At 34.3% G+C, this 16,404-nt stretch overlaps 1 protein-coding gene and 1 long non-coding RNA gene across 3 annotated transcripts; both read left to right on the forward strand.

The window, feature by feature from the left end:
- Positions 1 to 5,724: 5,724 nt before the first annotated feature.
- Positions 5,725 to 14,470, forward strand: LOC125476939 (pentatricopeptide repeat-containing protein At1g10910, chloroplastic). 2 transcript variants are annotated; one of them, XM_048583631.1, is made up of 11 exons: positions 5,725 to 6,096; positions 6,882 to 6,966; positions 7,442 to 7,705; positions 8,960 to 9,262; positions 9,883 to 9,987; positions 10,635 to 10,734; positions 11,153 to 11,472; positions 12,609 to 12,785; positions 12,867 to 12,995; positions 13,429 to 13,680; positions 14,010 to 14,470. In XM_048583631.1, the coding sequence occupies exons 1-10, from the start codon at positions 5,819 to 5,821 to the stop codon at positions 13,660 to 13,662; spliced, it is 1,995 nt and encodes a 664-aa protein (XP_048439588.1). In that variant the 5' UTR covers positions 5,725 to 5,818; the 3' UTR covers positions 13,663 to 13,680; positions 14,010 to 14,470. The 2 variants fall into 2 exon arrangements, with proteins under 2 accessions (XP_048439588.1, XP_048439587.1); XM_048583630.1 differs by having other exon boundaries at positions 14,015 to 14,470.
- A 472-nt stretch (positions 14,471 to 14,942) lies between these two features.
- On the forward strand, positions 14,943 to 15,875 carry LOC125476665. The gene is made up of 2 exons (XR_007257993.1): positions 14,943 to 15,177; positions 15,343 to 15,875. It is a non-coding gene; the product is annotated as an uncharacterized LOC125476665 (long non-coding RNA).
- The last annotated feature ends 529 nt before the right edge of the window (positions 15,876 to 16,404 follow it).

Consider the following 16,404-nt stretch of genomic DNA (forward strand, 5'->3'; position numbering starts at 1 on the left):
TCTGGAGTGTATTTGTCGAGGTCCTCCATTATCAAATTAGTTTCGTACCTTTCTTGCTCCCTATCCCCTTCTTCCTTCATGGCCAAAAGCATTTGGGCCGATTCTTTTTGCCGACGGCACTGGATTTCGTTCATTATTGCCATTTTGCTAGCAAATTGGGCACGTGTCGGATCTTGGGACTTCCCTTTTCTCTTTGCTTCCTTTTGCTTATCTCTACCCGGGAGCCTTGCAAAAAAAGAAGTTGGGGTCATTTGTTCGACACCTTCATTGTCGGCAAAATTCACACCTTTATTAACATCATTTGGGGGTGGGGCTTCACTATGAAATAATCTTCCACATTGTTGGTTCGCATCGGTTCCCCACCTCAGACAATCCTTGAGAATGTTCCAAGCATGATGCAACTTAAAAGCTTGATTTTTGGGTGTAGTTCTTGTCTTGTAAATTGCCATTGTTTTGTCACCCTATGCAACAAATACATAAAAATAATTAGTTGCAAAATACTATTATGTACATGACAACTAAAATATCAACAAATAAACTCAAAATTTCTGAGGCGCCCCTTCCACTAGGCATGTCAACCATGGCTCTCTCCAAGCTTCCCTTCCACAAAGTGCACGCTTTGTTGATAATCTTCCACCGATCATAAACACCACCAACTTCCCTTCGACTGGCGTTGGAGTTTTCATGGAACCTATCAACGATTTTACCCCACAAAACCTTTCTATTTTGGTTCGTGCCAACGACACCATCTTCGCTAACAGAAATCCATGCCAAACATAAAGCAATATATTCATCAAAGGTCCAATTACGACCTCTAACATGCTCTTTTGCCATCTTGAAAAATTTGGAAATGAGAAGAAATGGTAGAAAGAAAAATTGGAAGAATTGTAGGAGAAAAGTGAGTTTTGTGTGGATGTTTGAACACATAGATAGGTATTTATAGAGTTTTTGGTTGAATTTTAAGTTAAATAATTGTTTTAAATTATTTTAGTCGTTGGATTTAAATTTGGACTGTTAGATCTTTTTTTTTTTACCGTTAGATTTGATTATATTCGATCTAAGCCGTTGGATTTAATAAATATATAAATATAAAACTAAAAAAAATAATAATTTGAACCTGGACCGTTGGATTAACCAACGGCCCATTTAAATCCAGCCGTTGGATTGAAAAAAGTAGCCGTTGGGCTACACAGTCGGCTGACACCCGGGGGACAACCCCACATGGGTGGGCCCGGCTTGTGTCATCCTCTGGTGCGTGTAGGCATGACCCCTCTGTCTGGGCGAGTGGAAACTGGGCAGTGGGCTTCACAGCCCTTGTTTTAGTCTCAGTTGGTGAGACCATTTTGCTTTGTGCCTAAAATTGGGCTGGTATTTGGCCTCAAAATAAGTTTTAGGTTTTAGGTTAATTTTAGGTCATGGGTTGGAGTAGATTTTTTTTTTTTGGGGGGGGGGGGGGAAGGGGAAATTTTAGGTTTTAAGTCATTGTTGGAGATGGTCTAAGGACTCTCCACCACTACATGAATCACGTTTTGCCGCGGACGTCACCTTTTCATTTCCTTATTACACGTACAAAGTAATATTTCTTTAGTTAAGACTGAAAATAAAGGATACAGTAGTTGTGAAAATTAAATCTAACCGATAAAACACATGATACTTACGTATTTGGGAAGGTCTAAGGATATGATGTTTATATATGGAGGAAGCGTTGAACGGAAATTGCTTGTGGAAGGCTATATTGATTTCAACCACATGGAATCTACAAAGTGTAGATTCACATAAATACTTGTCTTCATTTTGAATGAAAGAGTTGTGAGTTGGATAAACGATATGGAGAAGTGGATTATGCTCTCCACCTGAGTAACATAACATTATTTTGCTTCAAATGCTAATTGATAGGCTGTTTTGAATAAAGAAGTTTATCATTAAACTTGTATATGTTTCTATCATTAGATCAATAATGTCGTTATTAGGTGATTACAATGGGGTATTAGCTCAAGTCAAGGAACTACAGTTTCATGAATCGTTCAAACAAAAATCAGAAAGCATTGTCACAAGATTAGAGAATCTGTGAAGAAGAAAAAGAAGGTTCAAGTTTAAAGAGTTAACATTGCAGAAGAACGTAATGAACCCATTACTAATGAGATAACACATAAGTAGCTTGAATAGTTTTGGAGTGCGTCATGATGACTATTGGCTTTTGTGCAACTGGGAGATTGTTAGAGTTGCGCCCTAAAACCTCTTTTGTTTTGGCTACTCGTTGGGTAGTTCAATTGCTTATGAGATATTTTAAAAGACTTCTCAGCCAAAATGGGTAACAAATAATGAATAATAATGCAAGATTAATTCATTTATGAGTTTGACTTTATATTATAGAGATAATATACTAATAAAAGAGTCCATGAGATTTAAGGTATGGAAGCAATGTTGTAAACGAGGTTAGAGCAGTAAGACTTGTATTTCATAGTCACTTAGTTCTTAAACAAAGTTCCTAGCCATTTGGAAGTGACCATCTGGAAAGGCCGTTGTATATTGCATTAAGGTTAACATGGTCTTATGCTATGTGTTATAGATGGTCTTGTGCTATGTGAAATAGACGCATGGTGGATATACAGGTGCTTATCTATTGAACAAGTTCATTGAACATTGATTGCGTTAAACGTATAGATGTTTACCACATGTCAAAAAATTATAAAGCTTTAGATTGTAGTTTATAAGTTCTCTGAACTAAGGCATCATCGATCCCTTGTGCTTATAAATATGAACTTTGATTTCCCCTCAAAAGCCCTCACTGCTTCTATGTACCCAATATGATTATACTTGCCAAATAGTGAAGATGTATGAATGAGCAATAAGGATTTTATCGCCTTCTGAGAATTGTTAATAAAAGAAGATATCTCTCGAAGCCACTTGAAGATCTATCTCATAAATCTTGGGGTGAAGTACTTATTGATCAAGCTATGTTTGTAAGAACTCAACATGAGATGCATCAGGATGATTGTGAAGACATGAATTGACTACATTAATTGAGGATAACATATTGTATATTTATTTATTATTTTTTGTTTTGTATTTAATTATACAAGTTAAATTAATTCCAATTGTGCGCACAAAAACCAACAATACTTGCCTTCAAGTAATACAATTGTAGCCATTTAGTACTATACTGTAGTGGTATTCCTCTTCATTTTTTTTTTGAACAATTGATATTATCTACACTAAAGGGAGGGGGTGGTCTTAACCTCATAATGGGCTAGCAATAATATAGTTTAAATTTGTTTTTGACGAGAATCGAACTTAAGACCTCTCACTTACCGGTGAAGAGGAATACCACTAAATCATAGTGCTAAGTGGTGATATTCATCTTTATTTATAAGTGGAGGTTTTAGGTTTGGTCATTCTTAAAGGTGAATTTGAACCACATTATTTTTAAGCCATTGTGAGGATTAACCCAGTCCCCTACCCTAATAGTGTAGATTTGTTAAAAAAAGAGTAATACAATTGTACATAGATAATATTGTATAGATCTTATTGGATATTCTATATTAATCTACTCAAATGGGAGGACGAAGGCTTGAACCCGAAAAACAAAGGGTTGAGGAGGAAGACCTAGCTACTAGGACGGCGACGTCGTCTCTCTTGTGTTGTCTAAATTTAAATTAGTAACGAAAAAGATTGTATACCTGAGTAGTTTTGGTGACGTGGTGGTGCCACAATCGTAATTTGATTTTGGTTTTTTCGGGAGGGGGCTGCTAGGGTAATTTTGTTTGATGATAATTGTTTTTTAAATTATAATAACCTTTTTAAAGCAAGGAAAATTAAAGAAAAAAAAATTAGGTTTACTTTGGGAAAACTGGCGGGTGGAGGAAGAGTTTATATATTTTTTTTGACTTTTTTTTTTTTTTTTTTTTTCAAGAGAGTGAGAATATTAGGTGAGTGTGGAAATAAGACAATATAATGTGTATAACTCCATTCACTCATAAGAAATCCCATTCCAACTATAACTTACCCATTTAATTTTTTGCCCACTATGACTGGGAATTGTTATTGGTACCCTGACATTCGCATTTTGCACTTCAAACATTCTATATTTAGAAGCAAAAATAAGTTTTGTGAGGAGTGCGAAATGAAAATTTTTAAGTGCTAATAATAGTTCTTATTATGACTTGAGTAAACTTGATATAAGTTCAATTTTGTAAGTCTTTAATCTATATTAAGTTTAGTCACTTTGTTGGATTATGTATGTTCATTGATTATCCACATCATCTTACTTTTATTATCTGTTTATTAAATTATGATAAATGTTATCTCGTATTTATAGGATTAATTTACTTAATTTAGGGTTAAATATAAGAATTATATATTGCTTTTCCTACCCCAATTCGAATCTCAAGTTGTCTTCTACCTCCATCACATGTTAAGTGTGCCAATTGATTTATGTTGTTGGCTCTATATTAGTATGAGTTTATAAATATATGATGATTAGATTTCTCCAAACAAATTTTCATGGATGATAGGTAACTTAAGTTTTATTTATTTTCGTACTTCTACTTTCATGTTATATGTATTTAATCAATCTATGATGTAGGTATCATATATGATGTCATATAAAAATTTTTTAACAATTTTTTAGAAAAGTGGTTAAATCTTTATATTTAAATATTTAAATTAAAAATGTGAATAAAAATGTCTAAATCAAGAAATTTATTTAAATAAATTTAATTAAAGTAGAAAATATCACACTGGGCTATATCTAATAACAACTCAAATTTTTTCGACCTAAATCAAAACACCCCAAACCTTATGCCAACCAGCTAGCAGACCTAAACATTTGTAGGAACCTTCTAGATGCTCATGCATCACCACCATTAGCTGAAGATCGAATTCCTCAGCTTCTTCTCGAATGCCCATTAAGAAAGTCCTGCTTGATATTAATGAAATCAATAGTACCTTCTTCAAACCCTAGAAATTCAATATGTATATCTCATTCGGACTTTGAGACTGATGTAATATCAGTACATTAACGAAATTTTTTAAATAAAATAGCATGAAGGGACAAAGTAAAACGAGAATCGAGTTCTATTGGCAAAGTAACAGTTTTTGAATTTCAGCAATAAAATGGGAAAACAATTGAGCTTCAAGGGATAGAAAAAAATAAGTAAAAAATATAAGTAATGTTAGGTAGATTATATTTGTAAATTAAATAATATGACACTAATAAAAAATAAATACGTTAACACTTAAAATAATAATTTATTCATAAATTTTCATGTGATTTAATTAAAAAATTTATTTACAAATTTAGTTATGTTACTAAAAAATATTCCGACCCTTTATGCAAAGGGATTCCTATTTAAAAAAAAAAAATAGGGATTAGGTGTGGCTCACTCCACATTGAATTTTAATGATCCAAATCGCCTATTTTATAAGTCTCGATTCATAGATAATTTTTGTGAAAATTCAATTCAATCCGAAACCATTTGCCTATGTAATTATCAATATAAAATTTCATTGTTTCTTATATAACAAAGTATTCGTTAATTTCTTTGAACCTAATTATCTTAAACATTTTCGTTTTAGGTAATATTTTACAAAAATGATCTATAAAGTATAACTTAAAAAATAAATAATTGGATCCTTCAAATTCGATGAAGTGCCCACAACTAATTCCTATTTTTATAAAAAAATAGAAATCCTTCCCTTAAAATTTTCCAAAAAATATTATCTTCCCTTGGAAAAATCCCAACTCAGACAAACTCTACACTCGTCCCTTCAATTCAATTTCCATTTCCATTTCCATCAGTTCATCAAAAAGTGAAAAATGGAGGTGACGTCGGTACAGGGCGTCGCCGGCGGTGTCCAGCACGTCCTCTGCGGCCCCTCATCGCCCATTTCTTCTCTTTCCATTCTCTCTCCGACTCTATGGAGGAGCGCAAGAGCCAAGAATTCTCATCTCTGTTGTGTCACAACTCGTGTCGCGGAGGCTCCCAACAATGGCAGTAACAGTGCCCCGAAGCGCCACTCCAAGCACTACTTAGCCAGACAATCTGCAATTGTTCAAGTCCAAGACTCCTCCGACTTGGGCTCCGCTCTCACAAGGTCCTTCTCTGCAATTTTCTTTTGGATAAGTTCATTTTTTGCCCCATTTCTGCACATATATTTTCTTGAATTCTTTTGTTTTTCCAAGTGAATGATGACTGAATTAGTATCTGTGTTTTGAGTCCGTAGCGAAATTTGACTGTTACATTGTTTTGTTTGAATTGCAAGTAATGGAGTGAATTGGGTATTATGATATCCTGTATTTTGTTTCATCCTTATCTCTTTTTATATATGTTTGCAGTTTTTGTTTCATGAGCTAAGTTTTTTCAATTGAAACTCAAAATGGGTTTTGTGAAAAGGGCCTGCATTGTGCTGTTCCATTATCTTTTTTTTTTTTGGTTGTCTTTGATGCTTCTGCTGTATGGAATGAAGTGTTTATCTTTTTGTTTTCTCGAAAATAATTTACTTTTTCATTTTTCATCTGACATTATTCAGATTATACTTAGCCGGTGTTATGGAGACCGTATACTTTGCCGAAAATAATAGGCAGTCATTATTTTAGAAGATAGTTAATTTTCCCCAAATGATATGTTAATTTTCATGTTCATGTTCATGTCATCCAATTTTCATTTTTCATCTTTACCGTTGCATTTTGTTTCTTAATAATGCTACCGGGATTATCTGCAATTCTTTGATTTATTTTTATTTTAGATTCGTTCACAATACCAAAATATCTTTTTTTGTGATTGTGTAACTTGATTCCTTCGATCATGAAGTAATCTTTTTGAACCGTGAATTATCTATTCTGGTTATGCAGTGTAACTGACATTAATTTTCCCCCTCAGATTAGGTAGGAGTTTGACGGTTCAAGACTTGAATGCCATTATACGCCATTTGGGGACGAAGAAAAGATGGCATGATCTTTCCCAGGTGCTATGACTTTGAGAATCTAAATGTTACTATTATAATTATTATATTTTGTTAGTGAATATTTTATATTTGGTTCAACCTGTTTTATTTATTTATTTCTGTTTAACATTTAATATTTATTTAACACCAATATCAGATTGCAAAAGCCTTCCGGACTTCTTTTTGGTTTCATGATTTCTTGCAAGTAATTTATGCTGTTTTAATGTACTTGTGTGTGTTGCTAAGCATTTCGATCGTGCAGTTTATATTCAGTTTTCATTCCTTATGTCTCCAATAGTGTGCTAAGAAAGTAGTGTGCTAAGAAAAAGCATATTTGTGGTTTTCCTCTCTCTCTCCCTCTCTCCAGTCGTGTGTACATGCTACTGTTAACAAAACATATATGTTGCCGTCCTTTTTGTCTTTGAATGTTGTACCTAAAATTATTGAGTTTCTCTTTCCAGTTTTTGATATTAGAATAAATTTGCAATTGTTACAGCTCTTTGAATGGATGCTACAGAATGAAAAAGTCAGTGCATCATCCTATAGCAGCTATATAAAGTTCATGGGAAAGAGCCTCAATCCTGTGAAAGCATTAGAAATATACAATAACATTCAAGATGAATCAACCAAAAAGAATGTTCACATATGCAATTCTGTTCTTGGTAGTCTGATCAGGAGTGGCAAGTTTGATGTCAGCTTTAAGTTATTTGACCAGATGAAGCAGAATGGTTTAACGCCAGATGCTGTCACATATAGTACGGTATGCATTTCAATGTATCATGCAATGTTGCTTTCCTTGGCATTTCAAAACAGAAGTTTTTTCTTAAAAAATGATAACATACAGAGGATATGGGCTGAATCTTTGATCAAGGAGTGAATTCAATGATAAGAATTGAAAATTAAAATACTGTTTTACTGGGAAATCATAATTGTCCTTGGCTGACGACGCTACGTAAAAATGAAAATTATTAAAACAAGAGAACTATTTGTGGATAAGGAGTTCTCATCCAAAATTGCATTGAGTAAGAATAACATTAACACATAGTGATTGTGGTTATGATTCATTTTAACTAATTTCCCAGTGGCTTGTTCTTTGTGGCCTTGCTTACTTAAAGAGAAATGCTTATGTTGTGCTATTCCAGAGTCCTGCAGACTGCAGTACATTACGCAACGAATTTTTATTGGTGGAGAGGTCTGTAGAGATGTGTTGAGATGGAAATTTTCTGGGTTTAATGAATTGGAAGCAATACAGGGGTTCTTTGAGAATGTGCTTGGGAAAGAGATGGAGCATTTATGGGATAGGGTGTGTTTTTGGGTTTTTTTCTGTGGGCAGATGTAGCTTCAAGGTTTAGAGAGCTATCCTTTATTGTATCAGATTTGACAACATTTATTAGGTAGTTTTCTAGAAATGATGTGGTTGTCTTGATGCAACTTCTTTAGGATAGAATTGTTGATGTAGATTCCTTATTTATTTTTTCCCTGAAGTGGATTTCTTGTTCGCCACTTTTGTACTGTCTTTTTTTTACTTTTATCGTTAATGAATAGGTCTGTTCCTGACAAAAAAAAGTATCATTAAAACTCAAAATATAAACTAGCAGTTATCGTAAATGAATGAAATATAAAAAATCAACAGCTTAATAACTTATACAATACAAGTTAATTTTCGGAATAGCTCTTTGTTTCTTCAAGTGAATTTGTTATATGATTTACTAGTATATTGTGTAAGACAAAGGTATAAAAGCTTTCCCAGTGACATTTCCTATTTCTTACTTTGTATGAAGCACACTTATTAATAAATTTTCTAAGAGAAACTTGAAAGATTGTGAGCTGTCATGATTAACAGATGACTACATTAATTTCATGAACGAAATAAGAAACGTCTAATGCCTGCTAGCAACAATACATGTAATTTTCTGAACATCCGTTTGTTTTTCTGATAAGTAAAACCTGTTCGATATTAAATTGCTTATTCATATATTTGACCTTCATTACTATTAATCTACTATTATCTTAGCTGCTTGCAGGTTGCAGCAAACTCAAAAATGGTTATAATAAGGCATTAGAATTTGTTCAAGAATTGCAGCGTAATGAGCTGCAGATGGACAGTGTAATTTATGGTACACTTTTAGCTGTCTGTGCATCTAATAATAAATTGGAGGAAGCTGAAGGTTATTTTAAGAAGATGAAGGATGAGGGTCATTCACCAAATGTCTACCACTACAGCTCTTTGCTTAATGCGTACTCTATGAGAGGGAACTACAAGGAGGCTGATGCTTTGGTTCAAGATATGAAATCTGCAGGGTTAGTACCAAATAAGGTTTGTTAATGTTTTACTGCCATACATGATTACCTCATTCTGAAGTTCATTAGTAGTTACTTCTATCACTGATATCTATAGTTGTAAGAGTTCTACACTAAAGGATATAAGAATAGGTCATATAACACGTACACATGCTTTGAGATGGCTACATTTTGGTTGCACCAAATACAGAATCAGGTCCAATCTTGATCACTAAAAGTCTTACTTAAACTCCGAAAAAGCAGTACCCTGATTGACAGTGTTACAGGTCTTAATCTTTTTGGTTCTAGCTGGAAATAAGTGTGCATAGTAGATTATAGTAACTCATTCACTCTGTTACTTTGTATTGCAACTTCACAGTTTTAGGTAAAAATTCTTCCCATAAAAAAATTGTACATGAAAAATTTGATTAATCACTCATCAGTCTACAATTTTGTCTTCACCTACGTACTCTTCATTTGGTCTTCATGCTTCTCAACATATTAGATATTTAGTATTAGTTTGCAGATCTGTAAATGCTTGGTTGGTAAAGATAAAATAAAAGTAGTACTTATTTTATGCAAAGGTGCAAGCTTAGAACTTATTTTCTGCTATACTTTACTGATTATATCTTCTGCTCCTACTGCAAACGCTCGCAGGTTATTTTGACAACTTTATTGAAGGTTTATGTCAGAGGGGGGCTGTTCGAAAAATCAAGAGAGCTATTAGGTGAACTGGAAGCTTTGGGTTATGCTGAAGAAGAGGTACACGAGGACTTTTCATCTAACTTCATTAGTTTAAAAGGATAAGATGTTGTGACTTTACCCTGCAATGGTTTTCTTTATGGAAGAAGTGCTTTAGAGCCAAATAGAGTAGCTTATAGATTGTCAAAATTATATAATTTGCACCAGATAATCTAATAAATTAAATAAGAAAGTCACAAAACAAATTCAGGGCAACAATGTGGTTTGACAATGAAATACCATGAATCCTTGTAGATACCATTTGTAAGGTTTTGATACCATAGATACAATTTACAGGGGTTTGATTTTGTAGTTATCATCTGAAACCTTTGTTTGCTTGCTTGCACAGATAGTATTAACTTTTATCTGATTGATTTTATCCCTCGAGTCATTCCCTTAAGTATGTCATGAAACACATTGAGTAAAATGCTTTGTGGCATTCTCTTGGAATGATCTTTCTGTGTCTTAATCCTAACATCTTGTGTTTGCTGAATTAGTAAAAACACCTAGTAATGATTATTTTGTTTACACTAATGTGTTGTTTGCGTGCCACATCGTGGACCTCCGACCACCACAATCTGACAATCCAGCTATTATGTGTTAGTTCTAGGAACTTGATTTATTTATTTTGTTGTCTTCTTACATTTGTGGCTATGACTTATTTATAGATGCCGTACTGTTTATTGATGGATGCCCTTGCTAAGGCTGGGCGTATACATGAAGCTAAGTTGGTTTTTCATGAAATGAAGGAGAAGTCCGTTCGATCAGGTAAGTTTTAGAGAGACAAATTCCCAAACTTTTCTATACTCAAGATATGCATGGTATTGTATTGCACACATGATGCACTAAAAGCCTACGGGAAGCTGAATTATGCATTTTGTGTCTTCAAAAGCATATGTATAGGTTATCAACCAAGCTATTAGTGCCAAGGGTCTTCACAAATGTCATGTAAAACAAGATAGGAGCTCTTAAATTAGCCTAAGTAACATAAAACTTGTGCATGAATCGCTTTTCCAAAAAAAATAAGTGACAGTCTGAAAAAAGTATGGATGTTTCTGGAGTTTTGGTAGATACTTGCATTGAACTCTGTATTTCTTTTCTTGTAGGATTTTTCTTACTAACAGAATTTTAAGTTTCTATCTTTACAACTGAAATTTTTTGGATTTTCTTTTCTTCCCACTTGCAGATGGCTATTCTTACAGCATCATGATCTCAGCTTTCTGCCGAGGTGGGCTTCTGGAAGATGCAAAGCAGCTGGCTAAGGATTTTGAAGGAACCCATGATAGATATGATTTAGTTATGTTGAATACAATGATCTGTGCCTATTGCAGAGCAGGCGATATGGATAGTGTTATGGAAATGATGAGAAAAATGGATGAATTAAAAATCACTCCTGATTATAATACCTTCCATATCCTCATAAAATACTTCTGTAAGGAGAAGTTATACCTGCTTGCTTATCAGACCATGGAGGACATGCACAAGAAGGGCCACCAACCAGATGAGGTATTCTTCCGAGATGCATCTTCTTGATTATACTTGTTGAACTAAGCGAATTTAGTTTCCGCAACTGTAGGAATTCTTTGCAGACTATCCTTTGTCAATTTACTTGCCTCTAAAATGTATAATGGAAATATATGGTACATGTTGTCACTTATGCAATTATTATATTGTCTATTGAATAGGCCCCGTGGGTCTCTCATAGATTGAAGAAAAAAAAGCTCTCGAAATAACTAACAACAAGTAGGGAAGGCTTAGTGTTGGAACTATCATTATGCATAGGCTTTGGGGCTTTGGGGCTTAGTATTTGTTATTTTGTGTAAACACTAATATTTGCCTAAAAGAGTTTGCCTAAAAGACACCCGGTAAATGTTTTCCTTAAAGAGTTTCAAGCTAAATTTAATAGGGTTCTTTCCTAATAGTAGACTTCTAGTCTATTATATTCTTTTTATGCTTCTCATATTAGTAGTTTGTAAATTTGCACCGATTAGAGTTTCTTAAACAAGCAGCTTGAGGATTGGTGTGTTAAATATTTAATACCTTTTTAGCTTATTTCTTGCTCCCTATATGATACTGTTGTTTTATATTTAAAATTAGTCATAAAAATTTGAAGTTGCAATAAATTAATCCTTTTAGGAATATATAATTATTTACTAGTATTGAAGTTTTTAAGAAAATTTTGTATCATTTTTCATCATTATTACCACCACACATCACTAACTGTATTGTGCAATGCCCCTACAATCATAAGGCAACACTATTTTAGCCTTTAAGCTAGCATGTATGGTATATTGGCATATGGCTTACATGCTAACAGACTGTTGGATCCAAAACTAACAAATTACTACTTTATGGAGATTGGATATGATCTTCTAGATTTGATCCAATGGCTAGTGAGGGTTTATCGCAATTCTGATCCAATGGCTAGTGAGGGTTTATCACGATTCTGATCCTTGTCCATAAGTGTTTTCTTTGTATTTACACACATACATGATGCACAAAATACATGCACAAATACATACAAGGAGATTCTGAAACATTGTTTTTGTTTTCTTCGAAAGTATAGCATCAGAATGCTCTGTGGTGCAAAGATTATGCAAGAACCTTGAGTTTTGAAATATTGATGGTATCTTATATTTCAGGAGTTGTGTTCCTCCTTAATGTTTCTTCTTGGTAAGATAAGAGCATATTCAGAAGCATACTCTGTTTACAATATGCTGAGATATAGCAAGCGGACAATGTGCAAGGCCCTTCATGAGAAGATTCTGCACATTCTAGTAGCAGGACAGCTTCTCAGAGATGCGTATGTAGTAGTCAAGGTGAGCAATGTAATTTGAAAGATACGTTTCTTCAATGCGTATCTTACGACTCTTGTAATTACATTTTTCTTTTCTGGTCAGGACAATGCAGGGTTAATTTCTAAGCCTGCTATTAAAAAGTTTGCAACTGCCTTTATGAAGTTGGGAAACATCAACTTGATAAATGATGTTTTGAAGGCAGTTGATGCTTCTGGCTGCAAGATAGATCAGGTAAACTTTCATGGGTGTCAATAAGTTTCTTCAGAAATTTTATACTTTTATATAAGCAACTTGCTTCAGACTATCAGATACTAGGCGGTCATGGAGAAATTTATGGTTGTATGTGGGAGCCATCAAGCCCTGTATCTTTCCATTCGGGAAGGGAGTGATTTTATGGTGGATTTTATTCCATCTACTGTTTTGGATCTACCTATTTTTTATTTTTTAGTATATAATAAGTGAGGACAATATTCCTTAAAGAGAGAAACATTGAACACCCAGTAGATGGGCGGGGTAACAATGGATATACCAAGTTGTGGGGAAAATGTACATAAGCAATGAAATCTGCAATGGATATAAAATCCTCAACGGAAGCTTTACACCTCTTCTGTTTCAGATTTTACCTTTTGAAGTCACTGCTCAGTTTCATTCCTTCATTGCACAGGGACTATTTCAGATGGCCATATCTCGCTATGTTTCACTCCCTGAGAAGAAGGACATGCTTTTTCAAATGCTACAGTGGATGCCAGGACAAGGTTATGTTGCTGATTCAGCTACAAGAAACCTGATACTGAAAAGCTCTGACTTGTTTGGTCGCCAACAGATTGCGGAGATACTCTCAAAGCAGCATATGATTTCAAAAGCTTCAAAATCTCGCGAGAAGGAGAAAAGAGTTTGAAATCTGTGGAAATTCCAGGTATATTCCATCCTAGCTCAACACTTTGTGAAGTGCAATATGCTGGTTGATGTCTGGTTGAGGTCGAAGCTTGGTTGCTAGTATAAGTTGTCTTCACATATGTGAGCCCCGGCTTATTTGACTGGTTTTGGCTGACCCCTTGTACAGTGAGAGAATTGAATTAGGTTTACCATATAACCTTTCATGCATGTAATTGGATTCTGTAATTCAATCATAATTCTTTGGCTATATAAATTTACGCAAGCTATTTTTCTTAGCGGCAATTAGTAAGGCTTTGACTGCTGAATATGAACTATGGAGAGTCAGAACTAAGCAATTTTCCCTAGTAGTAAAGCTTTGACTATCTACTATGCCGTCAACCACTGGCCTTCCACCAGCATCTATACAGAAACGCTGAAGAGCCCTATTGAAATTCGGCGCGTAAGTTCTCTTCTGCCTTGGTAAAAACAATAGTTTCTTGCGGATCACTGACCATCCATATGGACCATATCGCAGCTGCTCGGAATATGGTAGGACAAGTGGCCCCAAGTTGGATGTGTTAGTTGTTAAAACTTTGGTGGCCGCATGTACAAGAGCCCTTGACAATTTGAAACCTCTGCAAGTCCAGCTTCTTCTGGTTGCTGGAAGACAGATTGGTATGCTTCGTCATTCGAACAAATGTGTGTTCGGACAAGATGCTGGAGCTTGTACTCCGCTATTTTCTTGTCCTGCTTCCGATTGTATGTCAGTTAAATGCGACAATTATCTCAAATAAACTCGTTACAATTTTAACAGAAGATATGATTTTACTTCCTGAAACTCAATTATCTTTACCTAAAACCGGACGTATATTGTTTATTTCAAATGTGTGCAGTTTAACAGATAAGGATCTTCATGGTAAAGTTGCAAGTCATTTTGATAAATAAATTGCAAATGACATTGCTCGTAACTTTCCATAAGAATTCACACTTTGGGGCAAAGATGGGGAATTCAGAGTGAAAATGGGAGGGGTTTATTTTAAGTGGGCTCAATCTCATGCAGGCTTAAAGGCCCAAAACTAAGAAACCAGAAACCAAGAAGCCCATTGTTTCAATTAAGTAAGAAGTTCACCAGTATTATAATCTGGTGGTATTCCTCTCCACATGTAAGAGAAGTTTTAGGTTTGAATTTTGTAGATGACGAATTTAATAACAAATTAAGTTACTCAATAGGTGGTTTAGTCAAACTCTCTCATTTCGTTTAGTGTAAAATATATCGTTCTACTTATAAAATAAAATTAAAATAAAAAAATAAAAAAATAAAAATTAAGAAGCCCACCGCACACAAGTCTTCCTCCTCCGATTCTTTCTCTCGCTCTCTGTCCATTTTCTCTATCTGTTCGTTGCGCTGCCGCGACCGGTACACCACCACCCCAAAGCACGACGCCATATCCGCCTCCACAATCTCACCCCCACCTACTTCCTCTCTCATTATCGACGCGGTTTCCAAGCTTCATCGTAACAGAGCTTCGAGAAAAAGGTAAGTAGACAACTAATTTTTTTTTTAATTTTTTTATGAAATGATATAATGTTAGGGTTGTTGTGATTAGAAATTTTTGTATGTATTTAACAAAATTTCGACTCATTATTTGTTTCAATTTTTGGTATAAATTTCTGATTGAAATGATTTATGAACGCGTGGCAGATGGCTCTCAGAGGAGTGTGGCAATTGCAAAAACTGGTTGTGAGCCATTCTGAGTGGGGAAGAAGCAGCAGGGGGCATCAGGTTTGTTCCTCAAACGCAACCACTACTTGCAATTCTCTTTGTATTTTTATCAAGTTAGTTTATCTGATTTTCTATGTGAAAATCATATGCACTGAATCTTATCAGAACTCCGACTTCGATATTAAGCGAGTTTGAACGAAAGTAGCATTAGATGGACGAACTTATGGGAAGTTCTCGTATTGCATCCACACTTCTTGTTATCTTCCATTCTCAAAAAAAAAAAAAAAAAAAACAAAAAATGTGAAGATCCAAATTTATGGGATTTTCACATAAGAACCCTAGATATAATTACACTTCATAGAAAAATACTTAGAAGTTCGAACCCAATATTTTAGAAAAGCACCATTCTTATAAGAGCAAGTCCAGCATATCGAGGCCACCAAGACAACTTCCTATTGAATAACCTTCAATGAATAGTAATTGTCTTTAATGAACAGTAATTACTTTTTGTATCTCCATCCTTACATGAATAGCCATGTTAATAGACAATAAAATATTAGTATTTTTTATTTTATAAAATAATACAAAATAATTTTATTTGTAATTGAAAATAAGATTTTTAATCGTTTTTGTTGCGCCACGTGTCATTATCTGAAAAGACAATTTTTGGTAATAGATTTCAATAAGATTTTTATCCAATGCAGCATTGCCACATGTCGTCACCTTTTCAGAATCATTGATGATAAATTTCCGATAAAATTTTTAACTAATCATGTTGTGTTACGTATCACAATCTGTTTACAATCTTTAAAGATAGATTTCGATCAGATTTTTAACGAATAACGGCATGCCACGTGGCATTATCTACAACATAATCTTTTCTTTTTTCTCTATATAACCCACCATCAATCTTAAGAAATCACACACCAAAATCAAAATCTCTATCATTATTCATAATTTATGTTTCTTTCTTACAATGTCTTCTTCAACAATGTTGTGGGAAATCGGTGAGCAAGAGAAATAATTGTTTAAGCAAGAGAA

The sequence above is a fragment of a genome, unplaced genomic scaffold (genome assembly GCF_019419815.1).
Source record: "Pyrus x bretschneideri cultivar Hongxiangsu unplaced genomic scaffold, Pyrus_bretschneideri_v1 Contig2, whole genome shotgun sequence".
Taxonomy (NCBI): Eukaryota; Viridiplantae; Streptophyta; class Magnoliopsida; order Rosales; family Rosaceae; genus Pyrus; species Pyrus x bretschneideri.

What these genes read in the sequence shown, in the direction of transcription:
- LOC125476939 (XM_048583631.1), top strand. Translation starts at nt 5,819, where the DNA reads ATGGAGGTGACGTCGGTACAGGGCGTCGCCGGCGGTGTCCAGCACGTC. An exon ending in GATGGCATGATCTTTCCCAG is followed by an intron (nt 6,967 to 7,441) that starts GTGCTATGACTT and finishes CAATTGTTACAG; the next exon opens with CTCTTTGAATGGATGCTACA. An exon ending in ATGCGTATGTAGTAGTCAAG is followed by an intron (nt 12,786 to 12,866) that starts GTGAGCAATGTA and finishes TTTTCTGGTCAG; the next exon opens with GACAATGCAGGGTTAATTTC.